The 16,040-nt window shown below is 50.1% G+C and overlaps 1 protein-coding gene across 1 annotated transcript; it reads left to right on the plus strand.

The window, feature by feature from the left end:
* Positions 1–1,480: 1,480 nt before the first annotated feature.
* LOC144699679 (HUWE1-associated protein modifying stress responses-like) lies at positions 1,481–15,828 on the plus strand. The gene is made up of 4 exons (XM_078570816.1): positions 1,481–1,802; positions 6,967–7,053; positions 11,991–12,263; positions 14,498–15,828. Exons 1-4 carry the CDS (start codon positions 1,580–1,582, stop codon positions 14,734–14,736), a joined length of 822 nt encoding a protein of 273 aa, XP_078426942.1. The 5' UTR covers positions 1,481–1,579; the 3' UTR covers positions 14,737–15,828.
* The last annotated feature ends 212 nt before the right edge of the window (positions 15,829–16,040 follow it).

Below are 16,040 nucleotides of genomic sequence, written 5' to 3' on the forward strand. Positions count from 1 at the left end.
TCAATTTTGCTAGGGCTACTTGATGCCACAGTCAAATGCTGCCTTGACATCAAGGGCACTCTCACCTCACCTCTTGAATTCAGCTCTTTTGTCCATATTTGGACCAAGGTTGTAATGAGTCAAGGAGCTGAGTTGCCCTGGTGGAACACAATCTAAGTGTCAGTGAGCAGGTTATTGCTGAGTAAGTGCCGCTTGATAGCACTGTCAACAATCTCTTCTATCACTTTACTGATGATCAAAACTAGACTGATGGGGCGGTAGTTGGCCAGGTTGGATTTGTCCTGCTTTTTGTGGACGGGACACACCTGGGAAATTTTCAACATTGTGAGATAGATACCAGTGTTGTAGTTGTACTGGAACAGCTTGGCTAGGAGCGTGGTTAATTCTGGAGCACAAGTCTTCAGTATTATTGCCAGAATGTTGTCAGGGCCCCTAGCCTTTGTAGCGCCCAATGCCTTCAGTGGTTTCTTGATATCACGCTGAGTTATTCAAATTGACTGAAGATTGGTACCTGTGATGCTGAGGACCTCAGGAAGAGGCTGAAAGAGTGCAAAGAGAATTTACAAGGATGATACCAGGAAAGGACAGGCTGGGTCTCTTGTAAAAAATAGGCTGAGGGTGACCTAACTCAGGTCTTTAAAATTGATAAAGATTTTGATAGACTGGGTAGAAAGAGCATGTTTCCTTTTGTGCAGAAGAGCATAAGTAGAGAATATAAGATAGTCGCCAAGAAATACAATAGGAAATTCAGAAGTAACTTCCTTACCCAAAGAGTGGAGAGAATGTGGAACTCACTACCACAGGAATTGGTTTAAGAAAATAGTAAGAGCAAGCTAGACAAATATATGAGAGAAGGGAATAGTCAATTACAATCGTAGATTTAGATAAAATGAGAGGAGGCCCAAGTGGAGGCGCATAAACACCACCACGGACTGGTTGGACTGAATGGCTCATTTCTGTGCCATTTATCCTATATAATCCTATCTGTAAATAAGTCAACAAGTTGTGAAGAGAGGTAGGATTAAACTATGTAGCTCTTGGCTTAAACTGAAGCCAAACGAAAATGTACAAGGGTGATAGTGTTTCATTGGGTATAAAGCTGTGTGGGAGATCCTGAGGGTGAAAGGTGGGATGGAAATGCAACATCCTTCACTGCAACAGGCTGGGTCAACATCCGGGTACAAATAGACAGGTTACTGACGGTCAAATCACATCACGTGACGCCACAATCGCCTCCGTCCCCATTGGACCGAGCCATATCACGTGAACTCAGACTTGACAATGACGCAGGGCAGCAAAACAACTACAATTCCCAGAATCCAGGGCGGAGATGGCACCTGCGCACCCGGAACAAACCGCAACCCCCGGGGCGGGGAGTGGGTACAGCGCATGTGCAGTACGACTTGATGGACAAGAGGCGAAGCACAGCTCCCAGGATGGCGAACAGCGCAGGCGTAATGAGCCGGCCGCCGGCTGGAGGCTGGGCCGAGTGGCCCCGCGCAGACGCAGTGCGCCACCGGCGGGTGGTTTGCGGCTGTGCCGGGCAGCCGGCGGTGGGGCGGCTACACCTGGGCCGCGGATGGAGGAGGCCAAGGCTCCCAGTGATTCAGTGATGGCGGGTCACGGCCCTGAAAACTGGTTGTCCGGCTGGGAGCGGCAGTGCCTGGAAGAGGACGAGCGGCAGGCCGGGCCCGGGGCGGCGGCGGAGAGCGGGGCCGGTGGCACCGAGTCCGAGGCCCAGAGACAGCGGCTGTGGCTCTGCTTCCAGAACTCGGCCACCGCCATCGCCCAGCTCTACAAAGGTACTGGGGTGGAGTGGGGAGGGGGGAAGAAGCAGAGGGTGAGGGGGGTGGGTGAGGGGGGTGGGGGAGGAGGGGAAGAAGCAGAGGGTGAGGGGGGTGGGGGAGGGGGGGAAGAAGCAGAGGGGGAGGGGGGGAAGAAGCAGAGGGTGAGGGGGGTGGGGGAGGGGGGGGAAGAAGCAGAGGGTGAGGGGGGTGGGGGAGGGGGGGGAAGAAGCAGAGGGTGAGGGGGGTGGGGGAGGGGGGGGAAGAAGCAGAGGGTGAGGGGGGTGGGGGAGGGGGGGGAAGAAGCAGAGGGTGAGGGGGGTGGGGGAGGGGGGGGAAGAAGCAGAGGGTGAGGGGGGTGGGGGAGGGGGGGGAAGAAGCAGAGGGTGAGGGGGGTGGGGGAGGGGGGGGGAAGAAGCAGAGGGTGAGGGGGGTGGGGGAGGGGGGGGAAGAAGCAGAGGGTGAGGGGGGTGGGGGAGGGGGGTGGGGGAGGAGGGGAAGAAGCAGAGGGTGAGGGGGGTGGGGGAGGGGGGGAAGAAGCAGAGGGTGAGGGGGGTGGGGGAGGGGGGTGGGGGAGGGGGGGGAAGAAGCAGAGGGTGAGGGGGGTGGGGGAGGGGGGTGGGGGAGGAGGGGAAGAAGCAGAGGGTGAGGGGGGTGGGGGAGGGGGGGGAAGAAGCAGAGGGTGAGGGGGGTGGGGGAGGGGGGGGAAGAAGCAGAGGGTGAGGGGGGTGGGGGAGGGGGGGGAAGAAGCAGGGGGTGGGGGAGGGGGGAAGAAGCAGAGGGTGAGGGGGGGGAAGAAGCAGAGGGGGAGGGGGTGGGGGAGGGGGGGAAGAAGCAGAGGGGGAGGGGGGTGGGGGAGGGGGGTGGGGGAGGGGGGGAAGAAGCAGAGGGGGAGGGGGGTGGGGGAGGGGGGGAAGAAGCAGAGGGGGAGGGGGGTGGGGGAGGGGGGGAAGAAGCAGAGGGGGAGGGGGGTGGGGGAGGGGGGGAAGAAGCAGAGGGGGAGGGGGGTGGGGGAGGGGGGGAAGAAGCAGAGGGGGAGGGGGGTGGGGGAGGGGGGGAAGAAGCAGAGGGGGAGGGGGGTGGGGGAGGGGGGGAAGAAGCAGAGGGGGAGGGGGGTGGGGGAGGGGGGGAAGAAGCAGAGGGGGAGGGGGGTGGGGGAGGGGGGGAAGAAGCAGAGGGGGAGGGGGGTGGGGGAGGGGGGGAAGAAGCAGAGGGGGAGGGGGGTGGGGGAGGGGGGGAAGAAGCAGAGGGGGAGGGGGGTGGGGGAGGGGGGGAAGAAGCAGAGGGGGAGGGGGGTGGGGGAGGGGGGGAAGAAGCAGAGGGGGAGGGGGGTGGGGGAGGGGGGGAAGAAGCAGAGGGGGAGGGGGGTGGGGGAGGGGGGGAAGAAGCAGAGGGGGAGGGGGGTGGGGGAGGGGGGGAAGAAGCAGAGGGGGAGGGGGGTGGGGGAGGGGGGGAAGAAGCAGAGGGGGAGGGGGGTGGGGGAGGGGGGGAAGAAGCAGAGGGGGAGGGGGGTGGGGGAGGGGGGGAAGAAGCAGAGGGGGAGGGGGGTGGGGGAGGGGGGGAAGAAGCAGAGGGGGAGGGGGGAGGGGGGGAAGAAGCAGAGGGGGAGGGGGGAGGGGGGGAAGAAGCAGAGGGGGAGGGGGGTGGGTGAGGGGGGGAAGAAGCAGAGGGGGAGGGGGGTGGGTGAGGGGGGGAAGAAGCAGAGGGGGAGGGGGGGTGGGGGAGGGGGGGAAGAAGCAGAGGGTGAGGGGGGGTGGGGGAGGGGGGGAAGAAGCAGAGGGTGAGGGGGGGTGGGGGAGGGGGGGAAGAAGCAGAGGGTGAGGGGGGGTGGGGGAGGGGGGGAAGAAGCAGAGGGGGAGGGGGGTGGGGGAGGGGGGGGAAGAAGCAGAGGGGGAGGGGGGTGGGGGAGGGGGGGAAGAAGCAGAGGGTGAGGGGGGGTGGGGGAGGGGGGGAAGAAGCAGAGGGTGAGGGGGGGTGGGGGAGGAGGCGGAAGAAGCAGAGGGTGAGGGGGGGTGGGGGAGGAGGCGGAAGAAGCAGAGGGTGAGGGGGGGTGGGGGAGGGGGGGAAGAAGCAGAGGGTGAGGGGGGGTGGGGGAGGAGGCGGAAGAAGCAGAGGGTGAGGGGGGGTGGGGGAGGAGGCGGAAGAAGCAGAGGGTGAGGGGGGGTAGGGGAGGAGGCGGAAGAAGCAGAGGGTGAGGGGGGGTGGGGGAGGAGGCGGAAGAGGGTGAGGGGGGGTGGGGGAGGAGGCGGAAGAGGGTGAGGGGGGGTGGGGGAGGAGGCGGAAGAGGGTGAGGGGGGGTGGGGGAGGAGGCGGAAGAGGGTGAGGGGGGTGGGGGAGGAAGAGGGTGAGGGGGGGTGGGGAGGAGGCGGAAGAGGGTGAGGGGGGGAGGAGGCGGAAGAGGGTGAGGGGGGAGGAGGCGGAAGAGGGTGAGGGGGGGAAGGAGGCGGAAGAGGGTGAGGGGGGGAGGAGGCGGAAGAGGGTGAGGGGGGAGGAGGCGGAAGAGGGTGAGGGGGGAGGAGGCGGAAGAGGGTGAGGGGGGAGGAGGCGGAAGAGGGTGAGGGGGGGGAGACGGAAGAGGGTGAGGGGGGGAAGAAGCAGAGGGTGATGGGGGGCAGGCGGAAGAGGGTGATGGGGGGGAAGAAGCAGAGGGTGAGGGGGGGAAGAAGCAGAGGGTGAGGGGGGGAAGAAGCAGAGGGTGAGGGGGGTAAGAAGCAGAGGGTGAGGGGGGGAAGAAGCAGAGGGTGAGGGGGGGAAGAAGCAGAGGGTGAGGGGGGGAAGAAGCAGAGGGTGAGGGGGGGAAGAAGCAGAGGGTGAGGGGGGGAAGAAGCAGAGGGTGAGGGGGGGAAGAAGCAGAGGGTGAGGGGGGGAAGAAGCAGAGGGTGAGGAGGGGGAGGCGGAAGAGGGTGAGGGTGGAGGCGGAAGAGGGTGAGGGTGGAGGCGGAAGAGGGTGAAGGGGGGAGGCGGAAGAGGGTGAAGGGGGGAGGCGGAAGAGGGTGAGGGGGGGAGGCGGAAGAGGGTGAGGGTGGCAGGTGGAGTGGGGGAGGCGACGGAAGAGGGTGAGGTTGGGGGGAGTAGGGGAGGAGACGGAAGAGGTTGAGGTGGGGGAGGAGACGGAAGAGGTTGAGGTGGGGGAGGAGACGGAAGCGGGTGAGGTGGGGGGGAGGAGGCGGAAGAGGGTGAGGTTGGGGGGAGGGGGGTAATGGACCAGGGTGGAGGAAGGTAGTGAGTGGTGACAGGAAGAGGGGGGGCGGGAAGCGTCTTTAGAGGTGGAAGAAAGGGAGCGTGACAGACTGAGCGAGGGGCAAGAGGGAGGGGGAACGACTGGATGGGTGGGGTGCAAGAGACTTGAGGAGAAAGAAGGGGAAGAGGCCAGAGTGGGGTGTGTCGAGAAGTGTCTGGAGGGTTTTAATTTTAGGATTAATCCTACGATTCACTGCTGCTAATGCAACTTTCACAAAATAGCTGTTTAAAACCTGTGCCATACTCATCGTGTCAATCTGATTCTACCCTGAGGAATTCATGAAATCCTGCTCAATTATAAGTTGTCTCCTGGCTGAAGGTGATTTTTGAAGGTATTCAGCTCTTATTCAGTGTCATTGTTATCCCAACCCAGTCATTTGCTGTCCTTGCAAATTTATCATTATAACCTGGTACTGTACTGGTGGGTACAGGTCTGTCACTGTATGACACTGGGGTACAGTACAGTACAGACAGGGACAGGTCTGTCACTGTCTAACACGGGTACAGTACTGGTGGGGACACGTCTGTCACTCTATAACGCTGGGGTACAGTACAGACGGGGACGGGTCTGTCAGTGTATAACATTGGGTACAGTACTGGTGGGGACAGGTCTGTCACTGTCTAACACGGGTACAGTACTGGCAGGGGCGGGCCTGTCACTGTATGACACTGGGGTGCAGTTTTGGTGGAGGAGGGTCTGTCAGTGTATAACATTGGGATACAGTACTGGTGGGGACAGATCTGTCACTGTCTAGCACTGGGGTACAGTACTGGCGGGGACAGGTCTGTCACTGTATAACACTGGGTACTGTACTGGTGGGGACAGGTCTGTCACTGTCTAGCACTGGGGTACAGTACTGGTGGGGACAGGTCTGTCACTGTCTAGCACTGGGGTACAGTACTGGTGGGGACAGGTCTGTCACTGTATAACACTGGGTACAGTACTGGCGGGAACGGGTCTGTCACTGTCTAACACGGGTACAGTACAGGTGGGGACAGGTCTGTCACTGTATAACACTGGGTACAGTACTGGCGGGAACGGGTCTGTCACTGTCTAACACGGGTACAGTACTGGTGGGGACAGGTCTGTCACTGTATACCACTGGGGTACAGTACAGGCGGGGACGGGTCTGTCACTGTATACCACTGGGGTACAGTACAGGCGGGGACGGGTCTGTCACTGTATAACACTGGGTACAGTACTGGCGGGAACGGGTCTGTCACTGTCTAACACGGGTACAGTACTGGTGGGGACAGGTCTGTCACTGTATACCACTGGGGTACATTACAGGCGGGGACGGGTCTGTCAGTGTATAACATTGGGGTACAGTACTGGCGGGGGCGGGCCTGTCACTGTCTAACACGGGTACAGTACTGGTGGGTACAGGTCTGTCACTGTATAACACTGGGGTACAGTACTGGCGGGGACAGGTCTGTCACTGTCTAGCACTGGGGTACAGTACAGGCGGGGACGGGTCTGTCACTGTATAACACTGGGATACAGTAATGGCGGGAATGGGTCTGTCACTGTCTAACACTGGGTACAGTACTGGTGGGTACAGGTCTGTCACTGTATAACACTGGGGTACAGTACTGGTGGGGATAGGTCTGTCACTATAACACTGGGGTACACTCTTAGTAGCAACACAATAAACATAATGGGATCAAATTAAACCTTTGTCAAATTTTTCTTATTTGCCTGACATGGTTGTTTAAGGGATTTTATTAACAATAATCTGTTTATCCATCCCAGTTATTAATAGTTACTTTATTTCAGTCCTGTTTGTTTTTCAGTAAGTTTCCATTGTGGAGCTCAGCAGCTTGACACAAATGAATTGATCAAGATTGAGTGGAACTGGTTTAATCAGCATTTAAGGTCGGGAGGGGGCGGATTTACATTTTAGTTAAGGGTTCCAATTAAAAAATTATGTTGCCTTTTCAGATCGTGTATATGAGCAGCAGCTGGGCATTCAGAGCCTGTGGAAGCCATTCCAGGCAGCAGCTACTTCTGTTACTTGTCTGTATAAAGGTAGGTCACTGTTCAAATCATTAGAGTGTGGTTGACCAGTGTTCTGTGGATTCCAAATGGTTCTCAGGTCCTTCAAAGTCCAGCAGAATGTTTATGCTTAGGTTTTAGTGGCATGTTCTACTTGACTGTCCAAGGTCTACAAGTTTGGAAAGGGGTTTTCTCTTTCTTTAGCCCTGCTGTTCCATCTGTGTATAAAATCTTAAATAGACAAGACCAAGAATTGATAAGGCATCTCACAATCTCAGGATGCCACAAAGTGCTTCATGGCTAGTGAGTCACTGATATGTCGCCAAAAGTAAGGACTTATTTGCAGTTGTCTGAGATATTGAACCCAAGAAATGGATTTGAAGCAATCCTACCCTACCCGGCCCCAAAAAAACTTCATGGGATGTGCGCAAGTTGAGTAACGCTGATAGTTAATCCCTCTCTACTTCAAGTTTTGCCAAGATAGCTGAACAAGGGGAAGTATATTAAAACTGCTGTACCAGCAAATTAGGAAAGAAATCAAATGGTATAATGTAGCACTGCAGTCGGTGCTTAGAAAGTGAGTGTGTGTGCGCCTTGCAATCAACACCCCCTCTAATTTTCTTTTGGGAGTGTGTGGGCCATTTAATTTTTTTATGCAGCTGGGCATACACGGTATTTAAAGTGCCGACTTTTACAGGAACTTTTGGGTTGCTACGCAGCTAAGTGAATGTTGCTTCGAGTGCCTGTGTGTGTATCATTCCCCTGGGACAGCCATCATTTCTGTTCCCTTAAGTCCAAGGGATACAGATTTGAAATTTAGCTTTTAATTATTCACTCATCGTTAAATCTAACCTCAACCCTTGATTTTGACCTACAGGTCAAGGGTTACAGGGTAGATGGGGAAACTGACCTTAGCGCCATGGTGCAGGAAGCCATTCCAGTGGGGGGTGTAAAAGGGAATCTGGTAACGATAGAAGACACTATAACCAGGGGAATAGATGCTGTTCTCTGCAGCTGTGACAAGGAGTTCTGAAGGTTGCGTTGCTGCCCAGTGCCATAGTCCGCCAGGAACCAATGACAAAGGTAGAACTAGGAATGATGTTCTGCTGAGGGAGGTTGAGGAACCATGCTCTATATTAATGAGGATTATTACTTAAGCCACATGCAGATCAGCATAGGGTTAGCATAGATCAGCATCAGATTAGAGAATTAAATGTGTGGCTCAGTGGTGTGGAAAGAAGGGGTTTTGGTTCATGAGGAACTGTCACCAATACTTGGCAAAGAGGAAGCTGTTCCATCGTGTAGACTGCATTTACCCTGAGCTGGGACCAATGTCCCAGCAAATCGTGTAACTGGGGCTGAGGATAGAGATTTAAATTAAAAGTGGGAGGGGGTCAGATAAAGGGGGATTAAGAAACCTAAAGAGAAAAATCAATGCAATAGATCATTGTAGCAATTTGGGTAAAGACGAGCAGAATGGGCTAGGAAGTGACAGAGTGTAACGGCAATAGTGCACCAGCAGATAAAAGAATAGTGGTTAAAGTAAAATGAAAGGTACCTCATCTGAATGCACAAAGCATTCATAATAAAGAGACAAGCTAACAGCACAAATAGAGATGAATGGGTTTGATCAAATCGCCATCGCAGAGACACAGTTGCAAGGTTTCCAAGGTTGTTAAATAAATATTTCAGGGTACACAACATTTTGAAAAGACAGACAGAGTGCAAGAGGAGAACTAGCCATGATAATAGGATGAGATAAACACAGTTATAAGAAAGGATCTTGGCTCAGAAGATCAGAAAGTGGAATGAGTTTGGCTGTTGGGAGTAGTTTATAAACCCCTAACAGTGGTTATACCATCGAACAGAGCATTAAACAGAAATGTAATCATCACAGGAGATTTTAAACTTCATATAGACTGGACAAATCAAATTGACAAAGTTAGTCTGGAAGATAAGTTTGTAGAATGTTTTCACGGCAGCTTCCTAGAACAAAACATGGTGGAACCAATTAGAGATAAGACTATTTTATATCTATGAATTCTGTAATGAGGCATGATTAGTGAAAGATTCATTGGGAAAATGTAATCATCATACATTGAATTCCATATTACTTTTGAGGGTGACAAACTCAAGCCCAAACAAGAATCTTAAACTTAAAGCTAATTACATAGGTATGAGGGGAAAGCTAGCTAAACTCAATTGGGTGAAAAGACTGGAAGATATGGCAGTAAATAAACAGTGGGAAACGTTAAGAAATTATTTAACATTTTCAAAAATATGTTCCATTAAAAGAAACTCGGTGAAAAAGATCCATCCGTGGCTTACAAGGGAAGTTAAGGATAGTGATAGATTAAAAGAGGCTTATAATTTTGCAAAGAATACTAATAAGTCTGAAGGTTGGGAAAGTTTAAAAATCAGCAAGGGGTGACTGAGAAGTTGATTTTTTTAAAAAGTGCAAAACAAATTGACTGTAATCTAGCCAGAAATGTAAAAACGGATTATAAGAGCATTTTCAAGTAGATAAAAAGGAGGAGAGTAGCTAAAGTAAATGTTGATCCCTCAGAGGTAGAGATTGGAGAAAAAGTCAGCTGGAACAAGGAAATGGCAAAGTTGTCGAACAGATATTTTGCTTGTATAAGGCACAAATTACATCAAAGTAGGGTGGGATGGTAACCAAGAAGCTAATAAGAAAGAGGAACATAAAGTAATAGAGGGAAAAGTATTGGAGAAACTTAAAGGACTAAAAGCTGACAAATCCCCAGGACCTGATGGCTTACACCCTAGGGTTCTAAAAGTGATAGATCTAGAGATATTAGATGCACTGGTTATGATTTTCCAGAACTCCATAGATTCTAGAATAGCCCCAGTGGATTAGAAGTTAGCAAATGTGACATTGCTGTTCAAGAGAAAGGGAGAGAGAAAACAATGGAATTACATGGTGGTAGGTTATAACTTATAGGGTAGATCAAGGGGAGTCAGCAGATGGTGTAGACTTGAATTTTCAAAAGGCATTAAAAAAGGTGCTGGACAAAAGGTTAATATGCAAAATAGGGCTCATGGGATTGGAGATAATATATTTAACATGGATGGAGGATTGATCAGTGGAAAGGAAGCAGAGAGTAGGGATATATGGGGCATTTTCAAGTTGGCAGACTGTAACTAGTGGAGTGCCGCAACGATCTGCACTGGGGTCTCAGCTATTTACAATCTATTAATGACTTAGATGAAGAGATGGTGAGTAATGAATGTGGGAATGAAGTTGCGAGGCGAGCATAAAGAAGCTGCAGTGTAAATGAGTGGACAACAAGGTGTCAAAGTGGAATGTGGGGAATTGAGAGGTTATTCATTTTAGTAGCAAGAATAGAAAAACAATATTTAAAAGGAGTAAAACTTCTAAATGATGTTCGGAGAGACTTGTATAGCAATTGTATAGCTATTGTACAGCAAGCAAGTACGAAGGCAAATGACATGTTGGCCTTTATTGCAAGGGGATTGAAGTACAAGAATAAGTAAGTCTTGCTACAATTGTACAGGGCTTTGGTGAGACCACATCTGGAGTATTGTGCACAGTTTTGGTCTCCATATTTAAGGAAGGATACACCTGCATTGGAGAGAGGGGGTACAGCAAAGGATCAATCAGTTGGTTCCTGGAATAAGGTTGTCCTATAATGAGATGCTGAGTGAATTAGGTTGGAGTTCAGAAGAATGAGAGGTGATCTCATTAAAGCATACAACATTCTGAAGGCTTGACAGGGTAGAGACTGAGAGGTTGTTTCACTGGGCTGAGAAATCTGGAACACAGTCTGAAGATTAAGGGACAATCATTTAGAACTAAGAGACATCTCACCTCTGCTCCATCGTTGGATATATTCACAGCTGAGAGAGACATTTTTTCTCTCTCTCGAGGGATATGGGGAGCGGGTGGGAAGTGGAATTAAATCTGATCAGTCATGATTGTGTTGAATGGCAGAGAAGGGTCAGGAGGTCAGGAGGTCATGGGGTCCATTCCTCTTATATTTTACCTTATGTTCTAGGTGGACCACATAAAAGACTATGAAACCCTGCTCTTCTCTGCTGAAACTGCTCACTCTTCCAAGATCAACTTGGAATCACCCCTGCCTTTTCCTGCACTGCATAGTTTTCCTAAACACCTCCAGAAAGTAGTGAGAGGAACTCACATTCTTTGCAATAAGATTGAAACCATCCATTCCTGTCACTTCCCTTCCCCAAGCTCACCATGCCAAACTTCCCTTAAGTTATTCCCGTGCCATGTCCCTGCACTTGCATATTTCTCTTGTTTCTCTCCTCATGCCCTTGTCCATGAGATCAACAGCCTATTCCCATCAACCTGTCAGCCACCCAATTTCCCTTCCTGGCCTAAAGTTAGCTGATGTTGTTAATGGTGTGTACTCTTCAGGTACTGTCCCCTAGGTCCTAAATCCTGGAATTTGCCCTCACAATCAGTCATCCCATCAGTGCTTCCACTCTAGACTCCTGCATGGTGAACGATAAATTCTGAGGTTCTCCAGTCACTCGACAATTGTTTCCCCAATCATAGGCTACAACAGGAATAAAAGCGCCAGCTTGGTAGTTACTGATCTGCTTTGATCGCATGAGTGCTGTACTGTGCGACTGCTGCATTGTTAGGAGTGCCATACTTTGGATGAGATGTTAAACGGAGGTCTGAACGGAGGTGAATAATGAGAAAGTAATAGGTTTGTATTTTGCAGGGATGAGATTGAATGGACTGAGGGATGGCTTTCATCTAAATAGTGATTTTGTACTTTAATCAATCTGCTTCACTTGTTTTCACTCACTTTATGGCACAAACCATAAATGCACGTGTATATTTGGTTTCATCTTTCATCATTTTAGATGCCAAGCTACTTTTGAAAGTACACTATGTAGGAAGCCCTGGTAACTCAACTTACACCCATGGTCTAACATTCACCTTTTCCTTTTTCCAGATGGGCTTGAAGCCTACAGAGCGAGCTTGGATTTGGGCGTGCAGGCAGGCTATCAGAGGAGAAACAAGGAAATGCTGGCTTGGGTGAAAAAGAGGAGACACATCATACACCGAGAGGACTTGCTCAGCTTCCTGTGTAGGAAGTCGCCACCCTTGAGAAACAGCAGATTGGCACCTCGGCTAAACATACCCTCTTCAGTGTTGGCACAGGAAGATTCAAACAGGACTGCTGAGGGTGACCTGCAGGCATTTACTGATGCCATTGCTGTGCATGGTAAATGAAAGGTTATTCAGAATGATTTCTGACTGACATCTCATTTGGGCCCATTTTGAGAAGTGTGAGGTTATAAACTGGTGCTTGACTGCTTGATATTTTGAGAGTTAGTCTTGTAGGACTGTTCCTCCTGGTGCCACTTCACAAGCTCCTTTTGTCTTCCAGAATCTTGCTGTAACCTTCTGCAGCCCTACGTCCCAGCTGAACTCCAACTCTAGCCTCCTGTACATCAACACTCCAGCATTGCTGACCTGCCAACCCCCTTATTTGCACCATTGACCAGCAGTTATTTTACTATTGACTCGAGTATTCTGTCATGATTCTTGAAGTCCCTTCCTGATCCTTGCTATTCTTCTGCACTGTGGAGAACCCACCGACTCCGTGATCTTGCTGCTGCTCTCTGGAGCTCCCTCCCTGACTCCTCCAATTTGCACTACCTCTCCCCCCACCTTCAATAGCCTCTTAAAAAATCATCAGCTACGTTTCCAATCACCCTAATCCGTTGTCTGTTCCTACCTTACCCCACCGCATCAAATCCCATAACCTCTCAGACCTGCACTGTAAATTGAGGTTTCAAGGTCAGGTCAGACCAGCAGAATCTGAGGCATGTTTAAATAAACATCCTGTGGCCGTTGTCATCTTTTTTGACATTCCCAACCCCCACCGTGGTAAGGTAGTCTAGGGTCTTGGATGTGTGTAACAATCTGAGGTACCTTGCCTTGCCATTCTTCCTGGGCCCATTGGTGCACTTTGTCTTGCTGTGTCTTTCCTATCTGGTGATAAGTCAAATGTCTTACCTGGAATTCGGATACTGTTAATCTGTATGTGTTGCAATGCAGACTCCACTAACTGTACAAGTTTAAATGTTTAACATTTGTACTTCGCTCTGTTTCCACTGAGAGGAAATTTGCATGCACAAGCCATAAATGCTTAGCCACCTGATTTTAAATCTCATTCACTTTCCTGCCTTCCACGGCAACATACAGAATTAGGTGGTATGTATTTTGTAACATTACCTATTGACTGAATTCTGCAATATTGGGAGGAAACCTGTAAAGGAAGTCTGCTGGGAGGTTGGAATGAATACCATTTTACCCAGAAACTGATTATTTTTCAAGGGGTTAGTATAGAGGGAAATTAATTCATCTCGCATCCCAAGTCTGCTGTTACAGCCAAGCGAAGGGGCATAGGTTTTCCTTCAGTAATACTCGAGAGGTGGCCATCACAGGCAAGGCTAATATTTATTGTCCATCCCTAGGTGGTGTTTGGTGACCTTCATGAGCCACTGCACCTTGTCCTTTGTAGTGATATAACTGAGTGGCTTGTCTGGCCACCTGAGGGGACAGGGAAGAGCCAGTCACATTGCAGCCCCAGTTCTCCATGTAGTGACTTGCTAATGATGAGTGGCTGGAGGTGAGGCACATCTTCACAGGGAGGTGAAGCTGAGATTGAAACAACCCTTGCAGGGATATTCCTTGCAGCTGACTTCAGAGCTGTATTGACAAATGTCCATTGTGTTTTTAAACTCAAAAGTGTAATAAATATTTATAACTTTGTGGCATAGAACAATAGAAATTTATAGTACTGAAGCCAATTGGCCCATCATGTCTTTGCTGGCTGTTTGCTAGAGCAACCCCAATCTTAATCCCACTGCCCTTCTCTCCCCACAGTCCTGTATCTCCCTCGACTTTAAATATTTATTAATTATCCCTAAAAAGATGCAATGGTCTCAGCCTTGACTTCTCCCTGTGGCAAAACCCTCCTCCAACAACCTTTTGTGTAGAGATTGTGTCTAATCCTCTTTGATCATTTTATAATTCATTTCCCCTCATCTCCAACTCCCCAAACAGAATATACTGGAAGCTCACTATGGCTTTAATATCCTCTGTAATGAATCACCCAGTATTACACAGTTCTGTAACTGGTCTTATCATTCTCTTGTACAAATTGATCATTACCTGTTCCTATTTATAAACCTCAGTATGGTGCTGCTGCTGTTTATTGCTTTAATGACCTGCCCCTCACGTTTAGAGAATTATGTATTTGACTCATCCCTTTCCTTGGGTTGACTGATCCACCACTCTGGCTGCGGTGGAAGGCTCTTAGCTCTGTCCTACCCTCCTGGACTGCTTGAAGGACAGAGTAATGTTGGTCACTGGGTGGCAGAGGGAGAGTGTAGAATTGAGATTTATAGTTTTTCTTTTGTTTGCTGTCCCCATTTCCCACCCCCACAGGCCTCAGTGGTGCCATGGCGAACGTCAGCGTGCGCTCAGGAACACCTGGGTCCCCGACACACGCAGGCAGCAACTCTGCCTCGGTGCGCAGGCGCGGCAGCCTGCAGGACGTGGACTTAAATAGCTTTATAGCTGAAGAGATGGCCCGCCACTTGGACAGCTCAAGGAAGAGGGCCCCAGCCCAATGTAACGACGTCATCACTGAGTCACCCAGTCACAAGCGAAGCCGGATGCTATGAATGGACGAAGAGCAAGTTCCTGAACGGCTGGAGGTAATCCTGCATGTCAGGCAACCGGGCGGTTGAAGCAGGGAATAGTAGGAACCAAAAAAACACAAGTAAACCTTTGGCCAAACTTTGGAACAAATGTTTATTAAATAAAAGTGTATTGTGATTACTTCAATTTTGCGACACATCCATACTTGAAAATGCAATATCAAAGTGGGTTTTTAAAGGGCATTATGAAGATTTTGATCTAAGTATTGCCTGCAAACTGCATTACATGGCTCAGTTATGTATTTTTCATTTTCTTTTTGTAATTTTCCTTTGGCACTTTATTTAACAGTAATTTTGAGAATTGTTTATAACAACCTGGCTTGCAGTTACTTGACCCTGTGTGGCTCCTGGTGCCTATGTACCAGGCTGTGTGCCATCCTTCCCTTCCTGATCTTATTGTCACTTGTTGGTCTATTGTTGAGCATGGGGTATTTGGCTCTTAAAAGCATGAAGGTGAATATTTCTCAGAAGTTCAGTTATTGTCAGTGACCCAGAACAATTGGGGCATTTGTGCTGGGGTACTCAATCCTCCTCTGGCATCCCAATGTGCTCTGAAATGGGAGATTTGCAAAGTTGTTGCCAGTACACCATCGAACACAGGAGTGACAGGAACCAGGGTGTAGGATGTTTGTCCTCTACATCCACGGAAAAATGGACTTAACGTGCATGAAAGCTTGCTGTTAACTGATAATTTCCTAAGACTGTCCACTGACATGTCTGTAAAGGGATCGCTGCATTCTGTGCGTGCTGTTTCTAGAGTCCCTCAGTGTCTTCATTTAAAACCAGATTACCTTGATCTTGCACCTCAAAGGCTAAACAATATTTTCAAAGTCTTTAAGGTTACGAACGCATTACTGTAAAGTAATGTGACTCAGAGAAAGCTGTGTGTGAATGCTTCATTGCTGACCATTGTATTGTCCTGGTCACGGAGAGTCAAGTAATTGTAATAAGGTTTAAAATGTTAATCATACCTGTTTGAATTGTGCAAAACTTTGAATTGCAATGTTCTGGCTAATCACAGTTGTGAATCCAATAAATACTGAAGCATCAAATCTCTCAACCTGCCTAGTCTCTCCTTATCTCCCTCCTTCGGTTGAAGACATTGGGCCAGATCTTCTGCTATCAGTTGTGGCGATGGACTGAACTTAAGTTGCTGTTACACTTTAGGGACCATCAGAAGCCCTGACGTGCGCACATGCGCTGTAATTGCCCGGGAAGTTTAAATTTCTGATGGGCTTCATTGTGCTACCCCAAACACCACGCCAATG

Source organism: Cetorhinus maximus, chromosome 24 (genome assembly GCF_964194155.1).
Source record: "Cetorhinus maximus chromosome 24, sCetMax3.hap1.1, whole genome shotgun sequence".
Lineage (NCBI taxonomy): Eukaryota > Metazoa > Chordata > Chondrichthyes > Lamniformes > Cetorhinidae > Cetorhinus > Cetorhinus maximus.